Raw genomic sequence first — 23039 nt, forward strand, 5'->3', positions numbered from 1 at the left:
TGTGAGGTCGCTGAGCCGTGAAGGAGCCAGGGGCGTCCAAGAGACACAGTACTTTAGGGAGCATCTGATGGGGGTAAGAGTGAGCGGGAAAAACCAGAGAGTAAAGCTGGAGACCCCGCAAGAAATGTGAGTTGGGCCAGCTCAAGGTTAAGGGCACAGTCCCCCAGACAGCCTGGCGTACCAAGACTTCTGACACCAAGCACAATGAGTTTGCAAGATTTCAAGGTCGAAGGTACCAAGACCATCTTTATTTCAGATATCAGCCATATTGCGGGGATTTTCAGGGGCCCCTTCAATACCAGTGACTACAGACCGGGGGTTCCTGACAACCGCCCTCAGGTTTGACTATTCACTAGAGTGACTCCCCGGGCCTCGGGAAGGTGTTGTGCGCATAATGATTGTTTTCTTATAGTGGCAGGACACCAGTGAGCACCAGGTAGGGGAAGAAATGCATAAAAAAGAATCTAGAATGAGCATCAGTGTGAACCTCACCTACCCACGTCCCTCCTCTGCCCTGTGTGGTGCCACGTGCTGTTCACGATGGCATGTCCCAGTCCTCTTCCTCTGGGTAGATGGCGGGCTGTGCTTCAACATGCCTTCATGTGACGTGGGGCCTTATGACCTGCGGTCATGGGGGTGACTAAGTGGAGTGATGGGCAGGCCAATGCGAGGTCCTCCGCCTGGGGACATGGAAGCTGTTGGTGTGGCGCTCCCTCAGCCTGCGCCGGAGGGACTCTGAAGAACACATGCCCTGGCCCAGCCCGCTGCACTGCGAGGACCAGAACTGTGACTTAGTCTCTCCTGCTGTGATAGCATGGGAGACCTTGGGACGTTCTCTAGTCTCTCGTGTCTGGCTCCTCCCTGGTAACAGGGACCAGAGTTCCTACCTGTTGAAGCTGAGCTGAGAACACGGGTTACACATTTATATTCATCTTCTGGAGACTCCAGAGCCAAGTCAAGACTGGGAGGTTTGAACATCAGAACTGATTTCCTCCCAGTTTGGAGGCTGGCGGTCTCCATGGGGGTGGGCAGGGCTGTTTCTCCTGAGGTGGTGGCTTGCACACTCACCTTCTCCCCCCATCTTCACATGACCTTTGCTCTGTGTATGTCTCTGTCCTACGCTCCCGTCCTCTCACAAGAACGCCGGTCACATTGATTACCGGTCACCATACTGACATCATCACCTCTGCAAGGCTCCCTCTCCCCCTGCACTCTGAAACCCTGGGGGTTAGGGCCTCGGCATATGAAGTTTAGGGGGACCCAGCTCAGCCCACATCACACATGGAGAACACTTACAGCAGAAAGTACAAGGCACATAGTACATGTTCAATGGTTAGCTGTTACTGCTATTACCATTATTATCTCTTATATACACTGACAAGAAAATATACCAAGATTTACACAGCGTCAGCTTAAGAAAACTACTGAACAGTCTGGGTATGGTGAGGCACGCCTGTAATCCCAGCAACTCAGCAGGTAGGTTGAGGCAGGAAGTTCAAGGCTAACTGGGCAGCTTAAAGGCCCTGTCTCAAATCAAACAACAAAAAGGGCTGGGGATGTGGCTCAGTGGTTGAGCACTCCTGAGCACCCCAGCACACAAAAATGAACAAGGCTGCTAAACAATATGTTTGCTATTTTCCTTATCTGATTCATTAATACTCATCAAATAACAGTGTGTACTTAGGGACAAAAACTTCTAAGAATGATAAAAATAATGTCAATCTGAAAAGGCTGCATTGTGTATGAGCTCAACTGTATCACAAACTGGGGAAGGTCACACTGCAGTGACAGTGAGAACGCGGTTGCCAGGGCAGACAGGGATGCACAGGGCAGCACAGAGGGTTTTTAGGGCAGCGAAGCTCCTGTGTGTGACACTGTGATGGTGGATGGGTGTTACCACACATCTGTCCAAACCCAAACACCAAGTGCCAGTACTGAAGGAGACCACGGCCACGTGTGAGTGTAGGTGCCCCCGGGACAACACGCACCACCCTGGGGGTGCGGAGCTGTTGCTGGTGTGGAGGCTCCTGTGTGGGTGGCAGTGCATGGGAACTCCACTTTCTGCTTAGTTTTGCTGTGAATTAGAAACTGCTCTAAAAAAAAAAGTCCATTAGTTATTTTTGTTTGTTTTTGGTACCGGGGATTGAACCCAGGGGCGCTAAACCACTGAGCCACATCCTCAGGACTTTTTTTTTAATATTTTATGTTGAGACAAGGTCTTGCTAAGTTGCTTAGGGCCTTGCTAACTTGCTGACCCTGGATTGGAGCTAGCTGTCCTCGCACCTCGGCCTCCTAAGCCACTGGGATTACAGGCATGTGCCACTGCACCCAGCACCATTAGTTTTGTTTTAATAACAAAATAATATGTCAGGGGCTGGGGCTGAGGCTCAGTGGTAAAGCACTTGCCTTGCATGCGTGAGGCCCTGGGTTCAATTCTCAGCAGCACATAAAAATAAAATAAAGGTATTGTGTCCACCTACAGCTAAAAAAAAATACAAAAAAAGGAGTAAAATGATATAACAGAAAATGCATTATTCTCTGCCCTCTGTCTGAAGAGTTGAATTGTAAATAAAATAAATAAAAATAAACATATTGGGTCCATCCACAACTAAAATAAATAAATAAAGTGTCCAACTGTTAGTGATCATTGGGGGTGCATTCTATGAGGATTTTCTTGTTACACATTTTGATGATGTTTGAGGTTCTTCATAAGTACGTACACACACGTGTGTGTGTCTTTCTGTAAATCTGTAATAATAATAATAAAAAACGTAAGCAAGCAAAAGGGTAGGCAGCTCCTGCTGGGGACCCATAGTCCTGCACCTCTATGTCACATCTGCAGCTGGTGCCCGGGAAGGTGGAATCTCCTGTCTTGAGAGATGCTCTGGGAAGAGCGGCTCCATCCCTTCAGAGCACCCGCTGCCCTGCCCTGGTTACCTCCAACAGGGGAGCAATGCCTTCAGGAGACAGGGCTTAGGAGGGAGCCTCGGGTGAGGGAGAGAGGAGTCAGGTGTCCAGGACAAGGGCCCCAGCAAGGCCAGCCAGCAGGGCCTGAACACACAGGGACTTCCACAGGGGCCTTCGGAGATGACGGGGCATGTTGAGGCCCTCTCAGCCAACACAGATCAGCAAGCCTACTGGGCCCTTCTCCTCTTAAGTTATATATTTTTCTATAACATGGTGGTTCCTGCAGATTGGACTTGAGGAACCTGGTCTCAAATTCCAGTGTACTACTTGTTACCTCTGTGACCTCAGACAAAGCTGGCAGGCTTTTAGCCATAGATTCCTTGTATATAAATGGTCATAAGGTTATCCTTTAGGATTCTTGTGAGGTTTGCATGGCATAATGTTCGTGCCCAGTTAATTAATGGATTGAGGTATATCTTCAATATACTTCAGGGTACAGGGCGAATGTGAAAGATTCCTAGATCAGAACTAGGAATGGGGAAGGGGAAGACAAACTTTCTGTGCAGAAAACAGGGCTCCCTAGAGGTTTTTGTTGTTGTTGTTTATAAACATTTACCTATACTGGGTCATTTTTTTGATACCAGGGATTGAATCCAGGGGTGCTTAACCACTGAGCCACATCTCTAGCCCTTCTTGTATTTTATTTTGAGACAAGGTCTCACTGAGTTGCTTAGGGCCTCACTGAGTTGCTGAGTCTAGCCTCAGCCTCCTGAGCCACTGTGATTACAGGTGTGCGCCACCACACCTGGCTGAATACTGGGTCTTATCTAGCAATACAAATTTTAAAATATTCCCAAGGGAAATAAGTTAATCTTTCAAGGGGAAAGACAGGATCCTCAGGTGCCAAATAAAGAAGTTCAAAGAGCAAGGATGGTCCCCCGGGTGAGAGGGGAGGGGAGGTTACACTGGCGGAGGCCTGAATGGCAGGAGTTTGGGCTTCAATGACATTCACATGGGAGATGAAGCTTCAGGCCTCTGAAGACTTCTTAAACAGAAGTTGTCCTTGTTCTGCAGATTATTAAGGAAGCAGCAGAGGCCACGTAAAAATAAAGCCCTTGGCCCTCTCTGAGTAATCCAGGCAGCCACTAACGTCCACATTTTCCCCAGACGACTTCAGCCCAAGATTTACTTTGATTAACCCAAGAATGGAATACAGATCTCTTCATGTTTTTTTCCTCAACTGAAAATTCTCTTGAGATAATCCTTCAAGTGTGACAATAATATGCTTAGGGCCGTTCTAAGAAGTTTTGTTGAGAAAGGTGAAAAATGGAACATGCCATGATGTCCATTAGTAGGAAACTGGTAAAATACACTGTGATGTGCCCTTATTGAGATATCAGTGGCACACTCCTGTGATTCCAGCCACTCAGAGGCTGAGGCAGGAGGACCACAAGTTCAAAGACCAGCCTGCGCAACTTAGCAAGACCCTGTCTCAAATAAAATTCACAAACAGGAGGCGCTGGGATGTAGCTCAGTAGTAGAGCACTTAACCATGCTTAAGACCCTAGGATCAATCCGTAGCCCATCCCCAAAGTTCCAAAAGAGAAAAAGATATCCCCTGACAGTCCACCCTTCATTGCCTGCTCTGTGAAAAGGATCTGAACCTTTTAAATAGTTTCCTTTGCCAGTAGAGGGAGGTGAAGCCCTGCCAGTAGAGGGAGCAAGGGAAAGAGCTGCTCCCTCCTGGTTCTGGGGAGGCTTGCTTTTCCCTCCACGGTCTTAGCTCCAGGTGTTCTTTCTGTTTTGTTTACCTTACTGGCTGCTAGGCTTTGGCTTTCTCTAGCTCTCAACTTGAGAAGTGGCAGGATAGTCAGGAGGCCCAGAACACATGGGCCTGTGCTCCAGCCAAAGACTCTCTGTCCCTCTTGGTTGGCTGGACTCTTTTTAGTCATGTGCTACTCCCCTGGCTGAACACCTCAAATGTTCCAGGTACCAGATAAGGTAACCTGCCTCAGCCATGGATGAGCAAGCTTCCGTCGCATGGCACCCACAGACGCAATGGCTGACTCTGTTTTCACATTAGTTCAGAGTTTCTCAACTTTTCCTCTGCACAGGCATCTCCTAGGAATGTCGTAAGGTGCAAATGTTGATCGTGTAGCTCTAACATGGGCCTGAAATTCTGCATTTCTAACAAGCTCTGGGTGGGAGGGACCTGCTGGCCCACAGAACTTACTTAGGGAAAAAAAAAGTTAGCTTACTTTGGAACACATTTCTGAAATATAAGTAGAAGAACAGCCTTATTTTGACATCTTAGTCCAGTCTTAGCATGGACGCAACTTAGTTTTCACCCTGCAGAACGGTATTTTGGGACATCTAAGTATACCGCCTGCCCCAACTAGGGCCTAAGTGATCCCTCATGTGATTTTGATTAGTGATATAATTATGGATCCTCACATAACCCCCACCCCTTAGGGCTTTTCTGTGAACTAATGTCAAAAGTGCACAAAATTGTTTGTCCCTGGCTTATATTGGTCTTTAAGGAGAGTGATTATTGCCTATGCAAATCCCAGTGCTTAGCACAGTGAATATTAGCAGCGAAGCATTATGAGAGCTGACTCAAGCCAGGACGCCTACGTCCCTGAGCCCGCTCTCCCACTTAAAGAGACACTCATCCCCCTATGTCATCAGGTTGGTGTGAGGTCTAAACAGAGAGCAAATGTGTGGGAGGCCATCCTCGAATGTGATTTGAGTTACCTCCCTGGCTGGGTGAGAGGCGCTTAGACACAGCTGTGTCAGAGCTTTGCCCACCCTTCTCCAGGTCTGAGGGCTTGTCCCTGCAGAGGCGTGTCTGGCCACTGCCCCAAAGACCCAATCATCGCCCCTGACCTTGGGATGGTGCCCCCTTTAACCTTCATTGGATGGGATTTTCCCCAGCATTTTTTGTTTCCCAATAAAAGCCCACTCCGTGGAGTGCTCTCTCTCACTAGCCTCTTCAGTAAACCTCTCGATACCACTTTTGGTGGCTTGAGGCTGGAGCTGGGAGGAGCCGTCCTGGAGCTGATTTTAAAGGTAATTAGAGTCTTGTCTCTTTAATTTAAAACTCCCTAGCGTTTTCTCACAATTCAAACCTTCTTTCATGAAGCCAGCGCTGGTCATGGGCTAGACAAATGCTTAGAATGATGGCTGGCACCTAGTAAATGATAATATTCCGCTGTGATTACTAGCAAATGTAATCAGAAAAATTAAATAGTATCACATCCATTTGATCCGGTGACTTGTATTTCTCATCAATTCATCTGTTGCACTTTGACTTCATTTTTTAAAATGTTTTTTTAGTTGTTGAAACAGCTTTATTTATTTATTTATATGCGGTGCTGAGAATCAAACCCAGTGCCTCACACATGCCAGGCAAGCATGCTACAGCTGAGCCTCAGCCCCAGCCCTTGACTTCATTTTTAACACATGCAAAATTATTTACTGTGAGTACACGTATACAAACAAGAAACTCGTTCATCCAAGCAACAGGTAGTTACTGAATGAAAGGTGTCTGTCCTAGAACTGCAGATGAAGCTAGGAAGAAGGGAAGCAAGGGATTCAGAAATGAGCTAGTGATTTCTGACCTTAAGGAAGAGAAAGGAGGAGGAAGAATTATAACAGGGTCATGCCGTCCAAGGCCGCAAGGGGCACAGCAGCGACATGTCTGTGCAGATCACGGCCTGTGGGGAGTTCTGGTCATCTGCCCAGCATCTCTTCCTACCTGTTGTTATTAGAAAGCTTATTTTCCCCAGGGAAACTCCACCGGCCCCCACATCAGCTACCAGTCCCAGTGGATCATGGGAGGCTGATTCCAATCAGATTCCTGCCTGGATGGGACCTGGGCCTGCCTGACCAAGGAATCAGATGCCCTTTGCTACCGCGATGGCTCCATGGTGAACCTGTCACCCAAGATAGGTCAGAGTCAGCAAGCTTTGAAAGGAAAGCCCTCTCTCTTTTCCTGCTGGGGTTCAAACTAAGGCTTCCTCATGGCACAACAGGGCTTATCAGAGGAGAGAAACTGGTAAAAGTGAAGCAAACACCTATGAAAATAAAGCAGAGTAACGAGGAGGCAGAGAGATGGGTCAGGTCTCCCTGTGATTCATCCCTGATCTACTCTCACCAATTTCACCTTTGGACTTTCTTCTTGAGCCAACGGTCTTTGCTTTCCCTCTTCCAGATGGGTCTTCTGTTCTTCATTCAGAAAGATATCCAGGATAAATGAGAAAATAAGAAGTGCTTGTCATGGTTTTGACCTGGAATGTTCCCAAAGGCTCATGGGTTGAAGATCTGGTCCCCAATGCAGCCATGTCCAGAAGTGGGGCTTTGGGGAAGTGGTGGAGTCGGGAGGGCTCTGGCCTCGTCCATGGATTAATTCACTGACAGCTGAAAGGACTCTTGGGAATTGGTGGAAACTGTCCACAGTGAGAAATGGTTGGTGCAAGTAGGTCACTGGGGGTGTGCCTGGAGAGGGTATTTTCCTTTCTTTCTTTTTTTTGGCACTTGGGGTTGAACTGGGGTTGGGGTAGGTACCACTGAGTGACATCCCCAGTCCATTTTATCTATAATTTTAATACAGGGCCTCACTAAGTTGCTTAGGACCTTGCTAAGTTACTGAGGCTAACCTTGAACTTGAGATCCTCCTGCCTCAGCCTCTTGAGTGGCTGAGATCACAGGCGTGTACCACCATGCCTGGCAGGGAAGGGCATTTCTTAACCTGACCCCTTCTCCTCTCTTTCACTTTGTTTCTTGCTGCCATGAGTTAAATACTTTTCCTCAGCCAGGCCCTCTGCCATGATGTGCTGCCTCACCTGGGCCCAGAGCAATGGAGCTGGTCAACTGGGGAAACCCAGAGCCAAAATAAATCTTTCCTCCCTAAGTTGTTTTTTTTTTTGTTACTTGTCAAAATAATGAATAGTTGACTAACAGGTTCTAAATCCCAAATTATTTTATTTAGTCTCAATTGAAGTTACAACTGAAGATCAACCTTTTAATAGAAGGAATTTGAAAGAATAAAAACTTCTAATGTTGTCATTGCTTTGAGCACTTTGCTAGTACAAAGCACTATGCTAGACAGTGACACTTTGTCATAAGAAAGTTTGAGAGAACCTCAACCACACAGGAGGGAGGCAGTGCCAGGTGGGGGTAGAGGCCCTTTCCTGATTCTGACCTTCTGTGTCTGGTCATGATAAATGGATTCCAGCTTGCTGGGAGTTCGCCTGCAGCATCCCAATTGTGAACTAATGGTTCATGGTCCCCAGTGCCTGCCCTTGGGACTATGTACTTGCTTTATTCACCTGTTGTGACAAACTGAACTTGAATTCATTGATCAACCTTGGAATAGCTAAACTGGGACCTATAACTTCATCGATCTTGTCCTCATCAACTCAATTGGCATAAAAGACAGACCAGGCAAGGTATGCTGCTGGGCACCTGAAGTCTTATCTACTTGGGACACTGAGGCAAGAATATCATTTAAATTCGAAAGTGTGAGGTCAGTCTGGGCAACAGAGCCAGACGCCTTAAGAGTTAGGAAAAATATTTTTGTTCTTGCATATATCATATAATTAGAAACAATTATTCAATAAAACATTTTTTGAACTTTTTCAATTCACTTCTTTGTTTTCGTCTTCTCTTCAATCACATAAGATGAACTATAATCATCCTGATTTGGAGGGTTGGGGAGGGGTACCAGGAATTGAACCCAGGGACACTCGACTCCTGAGCCACATCCCCATCCTTATTTTGTATTTTATTTAGAGACAGGGTCTCACTGAGTTGCTTAGCACCTCACCATGGCTAAGGCTGGCTTTGAACCCATGATCCTCCTGCCCCAGCCTCCCGAGTCACTGTGATAACAGGCATGCACCACCACGCCCAGACTAATCAGTCTAATTTTATAGAGGAAAAAGGATCAACAGCAGTAATTTTGTGGCAAAACAGAATAGGTGGTGTGCAGTTCTTTGGCAATTAACAAAAAACTTGCATTCAGTGCAGTCTGGCCCAGCCCCTCCTGCTTGGCCTTTACCTAGGTGTTGCTCCCTGCATGCTATTGAAAACAAGCAAACTTTGAAACTCTAAATTGATTTGTTCTGTGAATTTTAAGAGAGTGTGGAAGACTTTAGTGCATTTTAAATTATTTCTAATGTAATTACTCTATTGAGTAACTCAGATTAATTTACAGTTGGTATGTGGTTAAGCTTCACTGCATTTCCTCTGGTGGTAATAAATAACCACTGTTGTACACACAAAGACATCCCATAAGCACACAAGGGCTGCTAGTATATTTGTGCAGCATCCACCTTTCATTGCTTTTCTTGGTGTGCTTCATTTTTCTTCACTAAAGACTATTTTCTTACCTTGGATTTTTAGAAAGTGGTGTTGTGAACAACTCGTGCTAGTATGGTAGAGTTGTATTTCAGAAATGCACTGAAGGATGCAATCTTTCAGTAGGAAAATGGTTGATGAAAAATGTGAGGGTGCTTAATACATTACCCTAGATGTGCTGTAAAAAGCTCCTTCAGAAATCTATGGACAGGCCTGGGGTTGTAGCTCGGTTTTACGGTGCTTGTCTAACACATGTGAAGTACTGGGTTTGATCCTCAGCATGACATAAAAATAAATAAAGAAGCCAGGCATGGTGGTGCATGCCTATAATCCCAGCAGCTCTGGAGGCTGAGTCAGGAGGATCAAGAATTCAAAGGCAGCCTTAACAAAGGCAAGGCGCTTAGCAACTCAGTGAAACTCTGACTCTAAAAAAAAGTACAAAATAGGGCTGGAGATGTGGCCCAGTGGTTGAGTGACCCTGAGTTCAATCCCTGGTATCAAAAAACAAAACAAAAAAAGCATACTATATCCATATACAACTAACATAAAAAATCTTTAAAAATAAAGAAAAAAATACCTTTGGCCAGCTAATACCAGCTAGCAACCACTCATCTGTATGTTAGTGGCTCTAAGCACTTTAAAGTGTTTGGGACATCCATGATTTGGAAATCAGGATGGAGGGTCATAGGACACATCTTGAAAACTACAGTGGTTGGCTCTGCTGGAAAGAAAGCTGAAAGTCAGGAGTGGGCTGGTCCAGAGGCCCAGCGGGAAGACACATGCCCTCCTCTCAAGTGGAATGGTTTCATGGTGCTTGTCATTTGGTGACAGACTGCTTACAGATGTCAGAGACAACACTGGCTTGAAGCAATGTTTTTCAAACTGTGATCTTGCATACATGCAGTGATGCTGGTGCACTAAGAATATTTGGAAATTTCTAGAGATGGCTCTACTTGCTATTGAACCTGATACAAGATGATGACGATGATGATGATACTAATAATGATGATGATAACAATGACTGACTGAGGACTTGGTCTGTTCTAGGCACTGTGCTGAATGACATGCATTATCCCACTCAGTCTTTACAACAACCTGCAGAGGTAGAGACCATGATGTCTCCATTTTACAGATGAGAAAACTGAGGCACAGAAATGAGCATGTCCAAGGTCACAGAGTTAATTAATGGTACAATTGGGACTGATCTAATTCCAAAGTACACACTTTTTGTTTTCATTTTTCTTAAATTGGGGTAAACAGATAAAATCCATTATTTTTACAATTTTAAAGTATATAATTCAGTGGCATATAGTACAGTCACAATTTTGTTAACTATTACCACTATTTTCAGAACACTTTCATTGCCCTAAAAGAAACCCTGTATTTAACCCTGTGTTATTCTCCAACATCTCCTAGATGGTATCTCGCCCCTGGTATATGCCCATTCCGGACAGTTCTTACAAATGAAACCATATGCAGCCGTTTGCTTCTGGCTTCTTTCACTTACTGTTTTCAAGGTCTGCTTCTCTTGTAGCATGTTATGTTGTAGCATCAATGCTTCATTCCTTTTGATGGCCAAATAATCATCTGCTGTACCATATTTTATATATCCATTCATCGGCTGATGTACTTTTGAGTTGTTTCCATTCACTGCCTATTGTGAACACTGTCTTTGTATACTAGTACAAGTTTTTGTTTGAATAACTGCTTTCAATTCTTTTGGGTAGAAATCTGTTGATTCAAAGAAAGAAATGACTAAATATCTTGAAATCTTCAGTCATTCATCATATATTACTGAGAACCCACTGTATAGGTGCCAGAGTGCCAAGCCCTGAGAATACAAATTGCAACAAATGAGACAAGAAATCATCCTTGACCTCCTCAAGAATGACAGTTGAATAAGTGAATAAAACATAGAGTTTTGCAATATTTAGGATTAAAAATTTCATTTGCTGTTGAAGGTATGTCAAAAGTGGTCAAGAAGCACCTAAGCAAGATGCTCTAAAAGGCTGTTTTTGGATACAAGGAAAAAAAAAACACAACTCAGAATAGCTTCAACAATTCATGCATTGATCATCTTATATAGTGATGTCTGAGGTAGAGGGGTTCCTAAATGAGCCAAGTCAGTGGCTTAACAATGTCAAGGACCTAGGGCTTATCCATCCTATTGTCACAACAAGAAGCAGCAACTAACTCCAAGCACTTGTCCTCCCTATTCAGTAAGGACCAAAGTGCAAAAGTGGGGAAGCTGTGGGAAAGATTTTGTTTTGTTTTGTTGGTACTTGGGATTGAACCAGAGCCACTTTACCACTGAGCTACATCCCTAGTCCTTTTTATTTTATTTTTTTATTGTTTTGCAATAGGGTCTCAGTAAATTACTTAGAGACTTGCTAAACTGCTGGGGCTGGCCTCGAACTTGTCATCCTCCTGCCTCTGCCTCTTGCACTGCTGGGATTACAGGTGTGCACCACCTAGGGATTCTTTCTTAATTCCTGTTTAGGTGCAAGACAAAGTTTACCAGAATACTTCCCCTCTACTCTGTTCTGCCAGATCTGTGACACAGACTATTCCTCAGCAATCACTGGCAAGGGAATGAAATTACAATAAATGATTTAAGGTTAATCAAGATTGAAGCTGGAAGGAGCCCCACTTCCCCTGGGGCCTACAGCCACCTGATACCCGAACAGATTAGAAAATGTAAGAGGGAGAGAATGACTATAGCATGGGCAGCCAAGAGTACCTGTGCCTGGGCAAGATTTCCTGGAGGAAGTCCAATTCAGCATTCTGAGCTCCAGGACTTAACTGAATATTTCAAAACACACACACACACACACACACACACACACACACACCTCAACATGGCCAGGACTGAACTCACGATTTTCTCTTCCAGTGTTCGCTTTCTTTGTGACTAGTACTCCCATTCCAAGGCCCAAGTCAGAAAAATAGCCCTCCTTCCCCGTTCCTTCTTCTCCATCGCCCATACACGTAGGCGCGACGCCAGGGCCGGCTGATAGAACCTCCCGGACAGCTCTTGAGTCCTCTCACTCTCTTCACTTACGCTGCCATCACCCTAGTCCGAGTTGTTATCGTCACTTCTTCCCCGGACTTCAGCAACCATCTTCTGCTGGCCTCCCTGCATCCATTTGACCCCTTCCTCCAGTGGGATTCCTTCACATTAGAGGCCTTTTCAAACGCAAATGGGCTCCTGCTTCCCACTAGCTTCCCACGCTCCGACAAGGGAGCAGGTAAGGCCCTGCCCAAACACTGGGCCAGCGCGGCCGCGCTCCGCCGCCGTCCGCACTGGCCTCCCTCCGGCCCCTGTCACTCTCAGCTTAACCGTCACTTCCTAGGGGAAGGCCTCCTGCAGGCCAGGTCCTTGCGCCGTGAAGAACCGTGCCTCCTCTCCAGCGCACCTTCTTTCCCTCTCCAGCCTGAGGTCCGGGAAAACACGGAGTGGGATCCCCCCCGACACAATACCTGGCGCACAGTACGAGTTCAATACGTAGCCCCCAAACGGCTAAAGGAATAGCCACCTTCAACGACGTGTGGCTGGTAATGAGCGCGGAGCCAGTCCCGGAAGCAACGCGTAGCGGTGACCGCTCGGCGTCCGAACCGCCGGCACCGCGGCCCCGGGTCTCCCTAGTAGCTCCGCCCCTGGCCCCGCCCCCTTCCGAGTCTGAGGGGGCGGGACATAGAGGTCGCGTGACGCGACAGCCGCCGGTCGGTGATTGGGCGTCAGGGCTTACTGGATAGGGAAGGGGGCGTGTCTTCGCGCGCTGATTGGTTGTCGGAGGGCGGTGGGGCGGGGCGGGCCGCGGCAACGCCGGGCGGGGGCCCGGAGGGCAGGGCCGGGCCGGGCGGGGCCGGGTAGGGCAGGGCAGGGCAGGGCAGGGCAGGGCAGGGCAGGGAGGGCGGTGGCAGCAGCGGGATGGGTCCTCGCCGCCGGCTTCGCTGAGACTCGCGCGCGTGGGCTGCGCGCGGCGGGCCGCAGTGCCGCGGCGGCATGAAGGGCGCCCTGGGGAGTCCTGTGGCTGCGGCCGCCGCCGGCGCCGCGATGCAAGAGAGCTTCGGCTGCGTAGTAGCCAACCGCTTCCATCAGCTGCTGGACGACGAGTCGGACCCGTTCGACATCCTGCGCGAGGCCGAGCGCCGGCGCCAGCAGCAGCTGCAGCGCAGGAAGCGCGACGAGGCGGCGGCGGCGGCCGCCGGTGGCCGCGGGGGAAAGAGCCCGGCTGGGGCCTCGGGTCACAGGCCCGGCGCGGGCGGTCGCAGGGAGTCGCAGAAGGAGCGCAAGAGCCTCGCTGGAGCGCCGCCGGACAGTCCCGGAGGTGGCCCGCAGCAGCCCGGTAGGCGTCCGCCCGGCCCGGCGCTCGAGGGAGGAAGGAGAGTGAGGGGTCATCGCCTCGCTGTGAGACGGGTTCCCTGGGGAAGGGGCTCGGGCGGTGCTGGGCAGGAGTGAGGGTCGCGGGGCCGGCAGGCTGGGCGAGGGGTCGGGCTCACGTCCCTCCTGCGCTCTCCGGACCCTGAGCGGAGAGGGTCTGCGGATCCTGCAGCTGGGCCTGCGCAACTCCGGCCAAGTTGCTGGGGCGCGTTGGGCGAGCACCGGGTGCTCCGCGGGCTGGAGCCGGCAGGACCTCCGCCGCCCTCCGCCCAGCCGCTGCGGGTTGCGGGTCGGGAGCGGCGGAGAAGCCTGATGGGAAGGAGGGGGCGCCGCCGGCCTCGCGGATGGAACGGGAGCCGCGCGGTGGCGGGGCTCGGCTCTGTGACGGAGGGGGCCCGGCCTCCGCGCGCTCTGCGCCTCTGCCGGTGCTCTTGCGGTGGTCCAGGTGCCGCCGGTGCCGTCTTCCAGTGCCGCCTGGAGTGTTGGTGGGATGTGTAACTCGTGGTGGACGCGAGGCTGCTCTAGGGAAAGCGCATTTAACCTTCGGATCAGAGGAGCAAGTGCGCTCCCTGGGCGACCGGAGCGGCCACGCGCGGCTTGCGTGGTGCTGTCCGCAGCCCGAGGTCTCACCTGGACTGCGTCAGGGCCTGGGTTGGCGGGCCTCCACCTGTGTCCTCCGTGCTCCTGAAATAAGGTAGTGGGCCTGCGGAAAGAGTGTTTGGAAGTGAGTTAGAGTCAGCTTTATTGGCATATTCCTGATAACAATTGTGCATCCAGCCCAGGAGAACGCTCCTGGTCTAATTACTGGCTTTGAGCTTGCAACTAGGTGATGTTTACCTTTGTGAGAAGTTAAGTTCAGAAACGTGCTTGAGCATCATCAAGTCAGTACAATAAAGATGTTGAAAGTTGTAAAAAAAAAAAAAATGCTGTTGGATACCGCAGTGTCTGACCGTATCAAAACAGTGAGACCAAATATACTGCACGTTTTGTATTATGCTCTGTGTTTTTCTCAAATTCATTTAGATTCATAGGAATAACAGAATTGAGGAAGATCATGCTTTTTAAGTGTATTTTTTAACAAATGAAAATATGCTAAAAGAAGTGTGAAACTGCAGTTAGTGCTTTTAATATATTGATTTTTAGCCCTTTTAAAGTTCAAAATGTATTTTTATTATGAAAAATTCAAAGTCTCAAAATGTATGAGGTTAAGTGAAACCCCAATTTTTCCTACTGTTAGCGCTGTGCATTTATATACATAAATTTATATGCAAAAAATGTAGTGTTTTCTATATTTTTCTAAACTTAAATGATAGAAACTGGGTTGCAACCTACTTCTTTCGCTTGACATTGTAATCTAGTACACACGCTTATAGCTCTTTTTCCTGTCAGTTGTTCACAGTCTAGGCAGTCTGGCTTTTGAGCTCTTTATTAAAGATCTTTAGTTGATTTTGTGGTTAGAATGGAATTTTATCATTGTAGGTATTTTTCAAGAATATGTAATTTCAGGAGCAGACATCTCATTAATTTCATTTATGTAGTTACTGTACTAAATTTGTAGTGGGTGTTAGCCACTCTCAAGCGTTGGTTATTAATAGGAACTGAGCTTTTCTACCCTCAACATTTTAATTTTGTTTGAATGTTACAGGTGGAATGCTTAGTGTAAATATCAAACAGGTTTGACATGTAATAGAAACATTTATTAATCTCAAAAAATTGTGAAAGTTGTAAGATTTGTCCTAGAGAAACATTGGGTTTTTGTATCCTGGACTGTCTAGTGATGTGCATAACCCCTTGGGCTATACCTTGCCCAGTAGATTTGTTCTTGAATCGCAAGAGGCTGTTTAAGCTTTGCTTTTTCCTAGCCTTTCAAAATGGTCTTTGAGCCAAAGCTCAACTTTATTTTATAGTAAATCTTAATGTAAATTTCACTGTGGTCTGTTTCTCCTGTGGGCTTGGGTTTACATAAGTAATCAAAGTGCATGTGCCAGCCTTTTATTGGAAAGGGCTGGTGAATTGCAGTGTTTGCAGTACCTACTTGAAGCTGCTGATCCAGCACAGAAAGACAAGTGAGGTACAGTTGCATTCTTGATCCCTTAGAACGAAGTGGTAGGGAAAAAACGTTTGCTGGTTATCTTTTCCTCTTTGCATTTTGGAGGGAGAATGGAATGTTTTCAGGGTATTGGTAAATTACCCTATCTTATTAAGTAACCAATTGTATTGAACAGTTTTCAATTTATATCCAGAAATGTTGGAAGAGACTATCATAAAATGTGTAATAAATGTAATATTTTAAGTTTTAGATGGTGGAGTCCAAATTTTATTGATATAGTTAAAAAATAACTTAGAGAAAGTGGAAAGTAGGTGGAATAAACACCCACATGCTTCTGTAGTTGGATGGGAGATGTTTTTCTTCCTTTCTTTCTTTTATAAAATTTATTTCAGTTGTAAATGGACCATTATTTTATATTTATGGGGTGCTGAGACTTGAACCCAGGGCCTCACATACACCAGGCAAGTACTCTACCACTGAGCCACAACCCCAGCCCCTCTTTTTTTATTTTAAACTACAGGTTACAAATAGGGAATCTGAAGCTGAACTAAAACAAATTAGGGGAAAGTATTGCCGTTGACAAATGTGCTGAGGTCTGTCAGGTCCTGGGTAGACCTTTTACATTTCGATTTGTTAGTTGATATTCATAATGACAATTTCTCCCTTAAATTTCAAAAGGTTGTTCTAATTTTGATCTCTTGATAATGTATGTTCCTGCAATAAAAGCTTAACGCTCTGTTTATGATAGCGTCTTTCCCATATCCTAACCATGTCACAAGCTTAGATTGTGACCTCACTACAGAATGCAAATTGGATTCAATATTTCTAGTAATAGGATATTGAAACCATAGCTGATTAGACTTAGATCTGTCATGCAACTTTTTACACTTAAGAAAAATAAAGTAGTAAGATGTGCTGGGTGTGGTGGCACTGCTGGGAGGCTGAGACAGGAGGATCATGAGTTCAAAGCCAGCCCCAGCAACTTAGCGAGGCCTTAAGCAACTCAGCAAGACCCTGTCTCTAAATAAAATACCAAAAGTTGGGGGGGGGGTGGCTAGATGTGGCTCAGTGGTTAAATGCTCCTGGGTTCAATCCTTGGTACCAAAAAAGTAGTAAGTGGCACAGTTTTGTGTTACTGATGTCACAGACATGATTTTTGCTTTAAATAAGATCTGATAATATTTACTTGTGTCTAGACCATAAAATTTAGGTAGGGAATGTTAGTGGAAAATGCAATATGTGTATGCATATATTTCTCAAGAATTATAGTGTGTATCTAAGTGGGATGAGAATTCAGTTAAAATACACCCATTAATTTGAATAATATTTAATGGCTATAGAATCAATGTGAAGAGTAATTTCTACCAAGAAAAATCGAAGTCACCATAATACAAATTGTACATCGTGTTTGAGAGAAGACCTTTTGTTTTTTTTTTGTTTTTTTTGTTTTCCCCCTGTGGTGGTGCTGGGGATCGAACCCAGGGCCTTGTATATGCAAGGCAAGCGCTCTACCAACTGAGCTACATCCCCAGCCCGAGAGAAGACCTTTTGAATGCATGCCACAGCAGATAATCATTCTGGAAAGTGGTCTACGATGTGACAAAGTTCTCCACAACGTGTTTACCAAGTATTAGGTGGCTTCAAATACAGACTTTGGTTAAAAATTTTAAAGCATCAAAACCAGAGGAGGGTAAGAAAGGGAGAGGAAAGAGAGGAAAAGACAAGAGCTGCCCCAGTATCCTGTCCCTGCCCCAGGACCAGCTGGACTTTTGAGTGCACAGAAGGGATGCCCTCTGAGAACTCTCTGGCTCCTGAGTGATAAAATACCAGATGGGCTCATACTTGAGAGCTGTGGTGGCAACTGTATAAATCCTGTCAGCAGAAAAATCTGTTTTCATTTTGAAAACACTCCAAAGTATGCAAAAATGAAAATCTTAGTAGCCTGTGATTAACCGTAGTTGCCCTTGGCTATGTGCAGTTGGAAATCTGAAAGTACAATCTGGAATGTAGTATATTTCCCCTATAATATTTTGGATGGGGCTTATGATCATGTTTTGGTAAAGCTGATTTTATGAAATATAGTTTATTTAGTGAAGCAAAGCAGTAGCTGTGTCAGAGTTGCTGTGAGATGCCTATTATTATAAGGAGGCTTGTGTGGTTTATTTATCTAATACTTTCTAGAATACAAGGGGAAGCATGATTCATAGCAGTAGTAAAGTTTTATCAAACAGTAGTAGCGTCTCCAGGTGCAGAGGTGCTCATCTGTAATCCCACCCCCTTGGGAGGCTGAGGCAGGAGAATCACCAGCATAATGTGGGCAACTTAGCAAGAACCTATCTCCAAATAAAGAACCAAAGGGCTGGTGGTGTGGCTCAGTGGTGAAGTTGCCCTGGGTTCAACCCCTAATGGGCTCCACTCTAGACGGTGGTTATCAGCACCTTTTGTTCATAGAAATTTCCCAGGCTTGCAGGACTTTGGGGTGACTTTGATTTCTAGGAAAATGAGAAGTACCTGTTGCACTTCCCGCGCAGGCGCTGTGGTGGGCGCTGTGTTCAACTGTGCACCTTGATTTTCTGCTGCAGGCCAGAAGCGAGCTCCGAGGAGAGGGGAGCAGCAAGGATGGAACGACAGCCGGGGGACAGAGGTGACGCTTGATAGAGCAGAGCGGAGGCCCTACAGAGAATATCGACCCTATGAGACCGAGAGGCAGGCGGACTTCACAGCCGAGAAGTTTACAGATGAAAAGTACGTACTGCGGCCCTCCCAGAGTGGGGACTGGAAGGGCCTTCAGGAAACGTCCAGCCTTGGCCTTTCTGTGGTGGCGATCCTGGGGTTATTTTGTCAATGCAACTGAATCCGATCAGGTGACACATGGGGGATCTCCCGTGGGTCTCACAGATGACCTTATATCATTGTTCAGGAAATGATGGGCCAGTTCCTGGAAAGGGAATGGCTGGCTGGGGAGGTGGCTCAGTGGTAGAATAATGGCCTAGCATGAACGAGGTCCTGGGGTCAATCCCAGCATAACCCCCACCCCCAGAAACTGGTTTTGGTAACTATGAAAAACACTCTTATGAAATTACATGGGAGTGTGTTGAACTGGTTAAAATTTCTTTTACAGTTCTAGGCTCGGGAGCTGATTTGGAGCTAGGGGTATAATTACGATTTTGATTTATCATTGCTAAACAGATTTAAGCAAATTCCTAGCTCCCTGGGCAGTCAACAGGCTTTCGTGATGAAGTTTGAAGGAAAACCTGATATGACATGTAATACTGATCTCTGACCCCGTATCTTCTCTTGGGAGCACTCTGAGGTAGAAGGTGGTCACAGGCTGGTGCACTCTTGGGTCATTCCTGAGGATGGCAGCACACAGGCGTCCGAGCCCCACCTGTACAGAGTGGCAGTTATGTAAGTCTTGCTCTTGGTCCTGGTAAGGTGGATGCTTGCTGCCTAAAGTGCCTAACAGAGTTTAGGTTAAAACAGAGAAAACCAGTGAATCACATTTAAAGGGAAATATACTCATCTGTCAGTATCTCCCAGAGATTGGCTCCTGGATCCCCAAGGACACCAAAATCTCTAGACAGTAAGGTTGCTTTTATTAAAGTATATGCAGAGAATCTACACACATCCCCTTGTATACTTTAAATCAGCTCTAGATTACCCATAATGTTCAATAAAATGTAAATAGTTATGCTGTATTTTTTAGAGAATAATGTCAAGGAAAAAAGCCCGTATCTATTCAGTTCAGATGCAGTCTTTTTCCCTAAATTTTTAATTATTTTTTGTATTGACGTTTGAACCCAAGAGTGCTTTACCACTGACCACATCCCCAACCCTTTTTATTTTTTTATATAGAGATAGGGTCTTGCTGAGTTGCTTAAGGCCTTGCTAAGTTGCTGAGGCTGGCTCTGAATTCAAGATCCTCCTGCCTCAGCCTTCCCAACTGCTGGGATTACAGGTGTGGCCACTGCGAGACAGTGGAGGCCACCAGGCTGGAGAGAGTGACAGAAAGGCTTGATTTGAGACCTTTTTTATTTTTGCTGATAACTCAAATTTGCTGTGTAATGGCCACAGTCTTCTTGTCTATGAAAAACCTCTTGGGCTACTTAATTTTTGAAACATTTATTTTTTTCCCCCTCACGTCAGAGATTTATTCTGTGGAAATAAGGAAATTATAGTTCAAATGCACAAACCTGTTTGCTGCCTCCTTTTCGGTGGTAAGAGCATGCAGCCTTTAAAAAGGATAAAGTAAATCTCTATGTATGACCTGAAAAGATGCCTAAGTGAGCTAGTAAAGTGGGACATGGGAGCGTGGATTCTTTCTTTTAAAATATTTTCAGATTTACAGAAAAGTTGCAAGAATTATACGAACAGTTCCCATATGCCCTTCATCTAGATTTCCAAATATTAACTTTTTACCACATTCAGTCTTTCTCTGCACATTGATATGCGCATGTATACACACAGACACACACACTTTTTTCCTTTGTCATTTGAGAGAAAGGCATATTATTGTCCCTAAATTATGTATATTTCCTAAAAAATGTCATAGAGGCTGAAGATGTGGCTCAGTGGTAGAGCACTTGCCTAGCATGCATGGGACCCTGGGCTCTAGACTCAGCACTGCAAAAACAAACCAAAACACATGGTACAGTTATCAAACTCATTAGCATTGATACATGAGTACTGTTATCTAATGCCCTAAATCATGTAATCTACAGACTTTGCTCAAATTTCCCCAATTCTCCTAGCAAGGTACTTTTAGCCAAAGAGAACATATTTCTGGTTCAGGGTCTAGTCCAGGAGTGTACATTGTGTGTCATTGACTTTAATCTGGAATAGCTCCTAGTCTTCCTTTATCTTTTATGAATTTTGTATTTTCAAAGATTGTGGGCCAGTTCTTCGTGTAGCACATCCCCAAACTTCAGTTGTCTGATGCTTCTCAGGGAACAAGGTTGTGCACTTTTGGCAGGAACTTGGAAATAGCGTGTTCTTCTCATATGTCCTATTAGGAATATGTAGGGCATTTTACTTTCAAGGAAATTTGAATTTTTTCATAAGCCCTGTGATATCAGAAAAAATGTTCCCTGGTTTCTTAAAATATACTCTTCTGCTTAATAAAAGTCCATAAGATCTTTAACAAAAATAGTCACTTTAGACAATTCAGGAAAAAAAAAAAAAAGAAAATTATAAAGAGAATTAAAACCACCTATTTTGCCACCTAATATGATTACTCCTAGCACTTTAGCCCATTTTCCTGCCACCGTGGTGCTGGGGGTCGAATCCAGGGCCTGGCACATGCCAGGCGAGTGCTTTACCACTGAGCCACATCCCCAGCTCACTTCCTCTCTTATGTACTGATCTACTTTGATGTTAAGATGATAATCATGTACGTTGAGTATTCCATATTTTTTCTTTTCCTCTTGACACATCGGCCTTCTCTTCTTGGTCAGTACTTTTCCCTGCTCTGTGCTTGCTGTGTAATATAACCCTTCCATAGCCTTAGACCTTTGCTCAGTGTCCGGGCCTCTGCCTTATAATCCATCGACCCAGCGAGCAGCTGAGGGTCTACGTCAGGAGGTCCCTAGATGGAGTCCTGGAGGTCGGGCCCCCTGGAGACTGTAGCAGAGGCTATCAGGTCGCGTCATGTGTCCAGGTCAGGACCCACCTCATGCTTCAGTGCAAGGTGGGACAAGGTGGGACAGTTGTGTCATGTGACGGCAAATAAAATGTGTGTGCGGTGGGAGAGCTGTTGAAAGTGACAAATCACCATCCTCTAGCCTGTCAGTGTATTTCGTCACCAGTCATGTGAGAGCATTCACAGCATTTTCTCTAAACATGAACGTAATAAAGTTGGATTTCTTAATTTAATATCGAAAACTAGTATTACCTGGAATTTCTATGATACATGTTTATTGGACAGAATTATGGAACCTTGGGACTGGAGTTGTGGCTCAGTGGCACAGTGTTTGCCTAGCACATGTGAGGCACTGGGTTCGATTCTCAGCACCACATATAAATAAACAAAATAAAGGTCTATCAACAACGAAAAAATATTAAAACAAAACAAACAAACAAAAAAAGAATTTTGGAACCTTGCTAGTCTTGAAAGTCTATCTAAAGTCAGCCCTCTCGATTTGTAGATGAGGAAACAGGACCCAGATTTTCAGCAGTGCGTGTGCTGGTGGCAGGTGGCATGGGTTTTATTCTGCCGAGACAGCACATTTCCCCTGGGGAGTCACACCCTGAGCAGTTCTGGGACTGATTCCCAGTGTGTCTGAGCGCCTGAGCTGAGCTCCGTCACATGACACACGTAATATCTGGGAGTACAACTGTGGTTTCAATGCAGTAGGAATTCTTCCTTAGGCTCCAAGTAAACTTAATTTAACTCTTGGAATATAGACTATTAAGAAATGTGTCTGCCACTGTCTGGATATATTTTCACTTTTCCTTTACTGCTAGTCATTTGAAGTCAGTTCCAATTGTGAAAGAGCCACTACTCAGATGTTTAACTACCTTTCCTCCCCTAAATAAGCTTAAGAAAAAAAGATGTGGTACAGTATACCCATAAAATTCACCCCAACGTCCCATTCTGTTGCATTAAGTACATTCCAGACCTTTTCCACCTTCCATACTGAACCCCTGTGCCCATTAAACACTGATCATTCACCCTCCATGAACTTCAGTCTCTTTATCTGTAAAACTGGTACTCATGTCTCATTAGGTGTGTTAGCTAGCCTTCCCTTACTGTAACAAAATAACTGAGATAATCCAGGTTTTTTTTTTAACATATTCCCCAGCCCTTTTCCATATTTTTATTTAGAGATGTGATCTCGCTAAATTGCTTAGTCTGCTTTGAACTTGTGATTCTCCTGCCTTAGCCTCCCGAGCAGTTTGGATTATAGGCGTGCGCACTGCACCCGGCTCGATCACTCTTATTTTAAAGGGTTTGGGGTGCTGGTATGGTATGTGGATGTCTGTGAGTCAGACCCGATTCCACCATATGCTCTCCATGTATGCGTTTGCTCTTCGTCTCCTCTTAATTTGGGGGTAGACTTTTTTCTTTTTATTGGCTTGTTGAACTTCCTGGCTAAGGATTCACTTTTACTTTCTTTTGTTACTGTTTTAGAACCCTTCTTGAGACACTGACTGTAGTTTAGAATCAGGTTTTATAAAGATTTCTATTTAAGATTCGGCTTGGGGTGAGGGAGGTGCAGATCCAGAAGCCAACGTAGAGAGTTAGATGTAGGATCCTGTTTCTTGTGAGAGATTGGCATAAAAGTAACAGTTGATACTTCTGTGTTTCTTCTTCTTTTTGAGTAAGGAAAATTGTGAGTT

General features: G+C 45.6%; 1 protein-coding gene, 1 long non-coding RNA gene and 1 other non-coding gene across 3 annotated transcripts in view; 1 reads left to right on the top strand and 2 right to left on the bottom strand.

The window, feature by feature from the left end:
- Positions 1–218: 218 nt before the first annotated feature.
- LOC124105562 (uncharacterized) lies at positions 219–12972 on the bottom strand. The gene is made up of 2 exons (XR_006855777.2): positions 12146–12972; positions 219–10998 (listed from the first exon to the last, which is right to left on the bottom strand). It is a non-coding gene; the product is annotated as an uncharacterized LOC124105562 (long non-coding RNA).
- Positions 12973–13202: 230 nt separating this feature from the next.
- Habp4 (hyaluronan binding protein 4) overlaps positions 13203–23039 on the top strand; it is a 28707-nt gene continuing 18870 nt past the window's right edge. Inside the window, exons 1-2 of the mRNA XM_046462758.2 lie at positions 13203–13616; positions 18284–18446. Coding sequence (XP_046318714.1) covers positions 13274–13616; positions 18284–18446 — 506 coding nt within the window. The 5' untranslated portion in view covers positions 13203–13273. The remainder of the gene's footprint in view (positions 13617–18283; positions 18447–23039) is intronic.
- Positions 17159–17231, bottom strand: Trnaa-ugc (transfer RNA alanine (anticodon UGC)). The gene has a single exon. It is a non-coding gene; the product is annotated as a tRNA-Ala (tRNA).

This window comes from Marmota monax, unplaced genomic scaffold (assembly GCF_021218885.2).
Source record: "Marmota monax isolate L192 unplaced genomic scaffold, Marmota_monax_Labrador192_F-V1.1 WCK01_AAM20220418_F8-fsc00180, whole genome shotgun sequence".
NCBI lineage: Eukaryota > Metazoa > Chordata > Mammalia > Rodentia > Sciuridae > Marmota > Marmota monax.